Source organism: Eucyclogobius newberryi, unplaced genomic scaffold, assembly GCF_026437365.1.
Source record: "Eucyclogobius newberryi isolate DKJ021-1_F unplaced genomic scaffold, fEucNew1.0.hap1 SCAF_18, whole genome shotgun sequence".
NCBI lineage: Eukaryota > Metazoa > Chordata > Actinopteri > Gobiiformes > Gobiidae > Eucyclogobius > Eucyclogobius newberryi.
In genome coordinates, this window is record NW_027315812.1 from 20,151,741 (window position 1) to 20,158,682 (window position 6,942).

The 6,942-nt window shown below is 37.4% G+C and overlaps 1 protein-coding gene across 1 annotated transcript in view; it reads right to left on the reverse strand.

Moving 5' to 3' along the window:
- Window positions 1-5,994, reverse strand: part of LOC140364669 (nephrocystin-3-like) — a 25,226-nt gene extending 19,232 nt beyond the window's left edge. Inside the window, exons 1-13 of the mRNA XM_072450944.1 lie at window positions 5,476-5,994; window positions 4,847-4,972; window positions 4,454-4,604; window positions 3,634-3,786; window positions 3,423-3,556; window positions 3,179-3,339; window positions 2,366-2,522; window positions 2,013-2,087; window positions 1,776-1,946; window positions 583-686; window positions 394-508; window positions 174-317; window positions 5-102 (exon numbers count right to left, since the gene is read on the reverse strand). Coding sequence (XP_072307045.1) covers window positions 5-102; window positions 174-317; window positions 394-508; window positions 583-686; window positions 1,776-1,946; window positions 2,013-2,087; window positions 2,366-2,522; window positions 3,179-3,339; window positions 3,423-3,556; window positions 3,634-3,786; window positions 4,454-4,604; window positions 4,847-4,972; window positions 5,476-5,799 — 1,913 coding nt within the window. The 5' untranslated portion in view covers window positions 5,800-5,994. The remainder of the gene's footprint in view (window positions 1-4; window positions 103-173; window positions 318-393; window positions 509-582; window positions 687-1,775; window positions 1,947-2,012; window positions 2,088-2,365; window positions 2,523-3,178; window positions 3,340-3,422; window positions 3,557-3,633; window positions 3,787-4,453; window positions 4,605-4,846; window positions 4,973-5,475) is intronic.
- Between the last annotated feature and the right edge of the window lie 948 nt (window positions 5,995-6,942).

Genomic DNA, 6,942 nt, shown 5'->3' on the forward strand with positions numbered 1-6,942 from the left:
CTACCTCCATGCCTGAGGACATGTCTCTACATTAACAGAGACCACCACTCGCACATTAACAGGCAGAGGATCAATCAGCCACTTCATGTGCCGTTCTGCATGCTAAACAATGAAAAGGAAGAATGGAAATGGTAATTGTTGTGCACAATTTAAAAAAAAACATGTAGCTTTACCTGTATTTGATCAATTGAATCAATGATGATGATGATATTTCCTTGGTGGCGTGCGGACAACCTCTCAAGCCAGCGAGGAAATTCTTCTAAAATCTTACTAGGTTCCATTGATAAGCCGGAAATGGACCAAAAGTGTTGGAGCAACTAGAATTAAACAACTTGTTTTTACACACCGTACAATTTTTTTGTAATTATTAAAGTGAATATGTCTTTTCTTTACTTTGACAGTGAGGCGTTTGATGATCAGAACAGGCTCTGAGCTCGTGGAAAGTGGACGGCCAACAAAATGGTACAGGAACAAAGTGTTGGGGGATTGTTTTTGCTGTAGTTCAATCCTAATAAAAATATGAACTCAATTTGTAACATGACCCAATCAATGAATGAATAATAAAACATAAATTAATTTCACCATTTGGAAAGTAGAAGAGATTTGCCTGAACCTGGGCCGCCGGATACGAGCAGAGGAGGAGTAGGTGGAGGTGCGGTGATCATGTCGTTTAACCGATCGATGTACTAAGAGTCATCACATACAATAAATGACCACAAATGACATTGTACAAATCAAATAATTAGCCTAACTTAAAGTGCACATGACAGGTTAGACAACTAATTACACTAAAACATAATAAACATTGTTATTTATAAGATTTTACTAAAAAGAGGTCATTTCTTAACTGTTACCTAGCAATCATAATGCAAACAAGAGCCAAAATTAAACTGCACAATAGTTTTAATGGAGTCTGTGCATTATAGCATCTGGCTGGCTCAGTGCTAGCATCAGTACTTCCTGTCTAATTCTATGTCTATGTGGTATTAGCAAAGTCTAAAATGAATAAATACTATAAGATCAGTAAGAGCAGTAAACAGTGAGTTGTGGTGATGTTAAATACTTCACAAAATAGGTAAATACTGTTTATAAAGAGAAATGTTTGTGTTCAATGCTAACATTAACTCTACTGTTGAGGCACAAAATATTTATGACATACTGCAATAAACTTTGCATGAAAACAATCAGCGAGTCTCTTCTTTAATTAGCTGTTTATTTTTTTCATATGTTACATTTGAATAAAGGTTTGCATAAGATGTAATAAACGTTTAGCAAACCTTTATTAGCCAAAAAAAAATACTCTTATTTTAATTAATCTGTTCCATGATTGTGTTTATGTTGGTTGATGTCTATTTGTAATTTTATTTTTTATTCTTAATTGTGTTGTTAAATTTTATTATGGTTTTTTTGTGTGTTTTATGCCTTAATCTTTTCAAAATTGAAAAAAATAAAAGACTAATAAAATAAATACAAGACTTTTATTTTATCATATGTTTAAATTGCCAGAAAAACGCCTTCTTTGTGCATAAATAAATCCTGGATTTTGAATTTTCTGTGATGATGTCATGAGTAGAGGGGTTCTGTTTTAGAACGCACTGCTACTGTATTTCCCTGTATTTCTTTACATTTCTTTGCAACTTTTTTCCCTCCAACTGCCACTTAACCGATGTAAAACTATGAAGCCTATTTAGCACAGATACTATTCTACAAAAAAGTAATAATTAGAGAGAGATGATGTCATATGCACTTTAAGAAGCTATAAATGTAGACAATACCTTCTGAAAGCCCAGCTGAGAGGTACTGCTGCTACAAGCCTGCTTGTATGACTCAATCTGCTCTTGCTCGTCGTGCAGGTCCCAAAGCACATCTCCAGAATCTTCCTCCCGTCCATCCTCGTGCCCGTAATCCTTTGAGTCGTCATCTACTCCCTCGAGACCCAGCAGCTCCTTAGAAATTCGTGAGAAGTTAAGATATAGTTGCATGAGTGACCCTGAAACAAAACCAGTCTGTACCTGTTTGATGACTCTTTCTAGCTGAGCGTAAATCAGTTTCGCTCCATCTTCCGTAGAACCACAATGATCCACCACCTGTGTGTATGTATGTTTTATTTGGGAAACAACAAATAGATAAGAATTTGTGTGAAAATGAAAAACTCTTGTAGAAGAAATTGAAGTAGCCCGAAAATTGAAAGAGGAGGCATGAGGCTGGAGATCTAACACAGGAGAGGTTTATTCACCATCCGTACGGGACCCGGGGACATGAACCCTAAGACATTGCAATAGTACCAGTATTAATTCTAGTCCTGTCCCGTCTGTTTATGCTTCAGTTGTAAGGAGAAATGTATCTTTCTCTATCAAAGACCAACCTTGACTTTTCCTGTCTTGTCTGCTGTGTTAATCCTTTCCAGCAGTTGCCTGGAAGATAGGGTCAGTTTTTGGTCTTGGTCTGCTCTGAGGTACAACACCAGTGGATGGCCCTCTGGGTTCTTCACAAAGGCTTCTTCACAGTCGTCCACCACCGCACTGCATTAATTTGACGGAACAATCATTTACAAATCATCACTCTCATCATTAACTTTGCAGTGTGAAGTGTAAGAAATCCACCATCTTAGGACAATTTTAAGCCTGTGTAGTATCTTAGGGACTATTTGTCTTGCTTTTACATAGGCCGGTCACAATAATTAACAACTAAATGATCAACTTTGAGCTCGAGATGATCAAATAATAACTAACTTATAGATACTAACTCACGAGTAAGTGTTTCTTTTAGCTATTTTGTGTAGTGCAGCTCATGTTTCTTTGAGTATATTGTTAATTTAAAAACTAAATAACCAGCTTTAGTGTTAGTGACAGTGACATAAAGTATTTCCAATATAATAATGTATCATGAACTTTTCTGAAACAATATATCGCACTTTAAAATGTGTTATTATGACAGACCTACTTTTACATCAAAGGAAAGCCACATTAAATAACCTTTCCTTAGTAAACTACGTTTTGAAATACACAATGTGTCCATTAATCTAAGCTCGGGGGCCAGATATGGCTAGTAGCAGACTTTTTGACCTAAAGTATAGAATATGTGATGGATGTTTATGTATTTAAATGTGTACAGATGAATACAGCTAGTGGGGAGTGTAGAGAAAACATATTAAATAAATGTAAACCTCTAGTTATACCTGGTTACATTAGATTTAAGAAGCAGCACACAGACCGAGCTCCTTTCAATCTCCTGCTTGCGCTCGGCCGCATAAGAGCCAGCAGCGTTCTCAGGGAAGCGAACGCTCAGGTAGAAATGTCCAAGACCCTCGCATATCTTACGCAGCTTAGGGGAGTGTTTCTGTGCACAAAACGGTTAACATTAGTAAGAGTTATAACAAGCATGTGTGTGTTATAGTTCAATCAAACAAGACTGTGGTCAACCTTCACAAATATGTCAAGCTCATCTTTGGTTTCCTGTGTGAAAATAAAGTAGCAGCGCACAGTGTTGCTCCACAAAGCCTGCGGAACATGAGGAGCAACCTGAAGAAGACTGGCCACCGCAGCATCCCAATCATCTACGGATAAATAGTCAATGATAAGTCAAACTGATTGGAAATAATAGATACTCATAATGCCTATCATTTCTTCTTACCTCTACTAACATTAGCAAAGGGTCCTTCCACATCTATAAGACTATGAGCAAACTCTGGTCCTCTGAAAGTCTGTTGCAGGTGCATCATACTGCCCATAGAGGGCTCACTTCCCAGCACGCCACCAGTCCAGTACTCACACTGGGTCCCTGCAGCTGAGGACATGCCAGATACAAAAAATATTTAAGAGGATGTATTACGCAAACATATTTTAATAAACGTTTTACTTTGTTAAAACAATGTTTCATCATTAGTTTACTCAAAGTTGTATTTTGCTTGCTTCTTGCATGTTTCTGTAAACAGCTGTAAATAAGAGTATTATCATTGTTATTATTATTTTTATTAAGAGTATAAGAGTTTGTTATGTTTATGGTTTTTAAGATTTTTTCTACAAGAGTGTTTTTTATAAGTTATCTGTTTTTTTATTATTATACTTCTGTACCTACTCTGTGTTGCAACATTTAAATTTCCCCCATTGTGGGACAAATGAAGGTTATCTTATCTTATCCTTTATTGCCGTAGAAATCAAATACTCAAATACTCTGTAATTAGTTGCAATGGTTTGAGAAAGAAGACTTTTCAAAAAACATGTAAAGGCCAATTCGCTGCTTGAAGAGGCGGAGCTTAACAGTTCTGCAGTTTTGAACAGGAAGTCAATAGACCTGTTTCTTATATTGAGGTGTTTTTGATCGATATTGTGGTCTTACAATGAACAAAATGTAAAATGATTATCTACTTATATTATAGTTCAATACTGAGAACCAGAAAAAAGCATCTTGTGTCTCATGCAAAGGCACATTTGAAGTGAAATCAGTGTCTTACCTGTGACAGTTGTCTGGTTGTCATCTGAGTCTGAGTCGTTTGGATCATAGATCTGGATGCCCTGCGCCTGCAGCTGTTGCAGTTTGGCCTCCAGATCTCTTTTGGCCCGCAGCAAGTCCTGAATCTCCTTTTCTTTTGTCTCACGGAAAATCTACAGAAAAGGTGAAGATATTTCTGATTCCAGTATTTAAATGAATTACATAGTCTATCCCTTCAAAGACTATTTTTGTTTAACCCCTTATTTTTTTCATGCATTTATTTTATCATAATTTATATTTTACTTTTATTCATTGTTTTATGTTGCACCATATGTTCGAAGCAAATTCCTCGTTATTTGTGATGATGTGATTACGTTCACTGACAATGACAATACAGTACTTTATACAAAAGTACCTTGAACTGCCGTTTAACCTTGTCTCTGTCATGTTCAAAAGTAGAAGCTCTTTCCATAGCTTGGTACTTTGCCTCAAGTGCACTTTCCTTCTCTCTGAGGATCTTCTGGTAGGTCTTCTGCAGCGCCTGTGAACAAACAAACAAACAAACTAACTAACTAAAGGATCAGATGCATTGATATAATTTAGTACTTTACAATGTCTAGATTACAGAGGTGGAAAGTACAAATGTAAAAGTACTGTACTTATTTTTACAGTGGATACTTTTTACTTTTATTTTACAACATTTGTAAGCAGGAATCTGTATTTTCTACTCCACTACCTTTTTTTTTAATGGACATACAAAGTAAAAGCTAATATGTTTTTAAACTTTTAGACCTGCTGAAATGGCTGTGGTGTTTATTTTTATAGAGCATTTATAATCTTGCCAATTTGTTGTTTTATTTTTTTTAAATCAAGGTCACAATTTGACACTTTAATACTTTGGAAAATATGTTTAAATTATTTTTGAGTAGATTTTTATTGTGATCATTGTTACTTTACTGAATCAGTGCTTTTTTCTGCAACAAAATGAAGCACCTCTTCCACCACTTGCCCTGTCATGACAACACTGCAGCCGAAACGACTCACCTGAAGCTCCGCTCTCAGCCTTTTGTTCTCCACGTCCAGCTTGGCCTCCTTCTTCTGCATGGACGCGATCTCGTTGTTTTTGCTCACGCGGAAGATCTCGTACTCCTTGCGCAGTCGCTCGTACTCCGCCGCGTACTCCAGGTCCACTGAGCCGGTGGACTTGAAGCTGGCCCCGATCACCCGAGGCCCGCGGCGGAACGAGCTGCGGAGGAGACGGGCTTTGGGCTTCACCTCCACGGGGATCTCGCAGGCTTCTCCGCCCTCTCCCCCGTACCCGTCCTCGATCACCTCGCCCGGGCTCACCAGGGACGAGGCCGTGCCCATCGCTACGGCACTTTCACACGGACTTCACGTGTTGTTGTTTTTGGACGTCCATGATGCTAATGATGATGATGCTAATGATGATGATGGTGGTGATGGTGACTGCCCGCGACAGCTAACGGGACAGTTTCAGGTGAGCATCCCCGAGGAGCTGACGTGGAGCTAATCTAAAGTGCGCATGGTTTTAAACTAAGCTCATCCAAAGTGACCCTAAACTAATAAAAAGTGATCTAAACTAATCCAAAGTGAGCCTAAACTCTAGAAAGGCGATCAAATACATTCCCCGCAGTGTTTTCTTAGCTAATGCTGGCTAACTTTACGCAATCGCAGGGGTCGCAAATCACTCCACATCGCACGTTCACCATAAATAATCGATTAAAGCCGTTGTCAGGGGGTGAAAAAAGAAAATAAAACTACACCGGAGTGGTTTTAAAAAGTGTCATCCAAACTTAAAGGCGTCTCCCTCAGTTTTCTTCACAGCTTCTTCCTGCTGCCCTGGTAACAAGGCAAAGTACGGAGGCTCATGTCGGACAAAAAAGTTTAAAAAAAAAAATAAAAAAATCTGAAACTTTCTGGATTGTTGTTTTATTAGTTAATAGTTACTTTGTGTTGGTTGTAGTTACTGTGATACAACCAGCATAAAGTATAACTCATTTTTAACTCATTTTTGTATTTTCTTACACAAATGACAATCAATTTAAAGGGGCACTAAAGTGGGACAATTTGTCCAGTGTTGAGGGACATGAAAGGACGGAATGGACAAATTTAACTTTTAGATTATAACTGCAATAACAGCGTATGAGTTTCAGTTTTTACTATTCACAATGCAGAGAAAGAGCGAGACGTATTACTATCATCCAGAAGGTCAACACATCCAAACATTTTTTTATTTATTTTAAATTATTTTATGCAAAAACACATTTTGTTTTGGGCTGGGACAATATATTGTTTTGCAATATATTGTCACATGATTTTGTAGTATTGTATAGAATTACATTGGACCTCATGTATCATGTTTATAATAAAGCAGATTCACTGCTTTCGCTTTAAATGAATTCTGCAGAACAAGACAAACTACTACTTCATCTGGCAAATGCTATGACATGATCAAATACTAGTAAAATTACTGGTAAAATTACTAGTGAA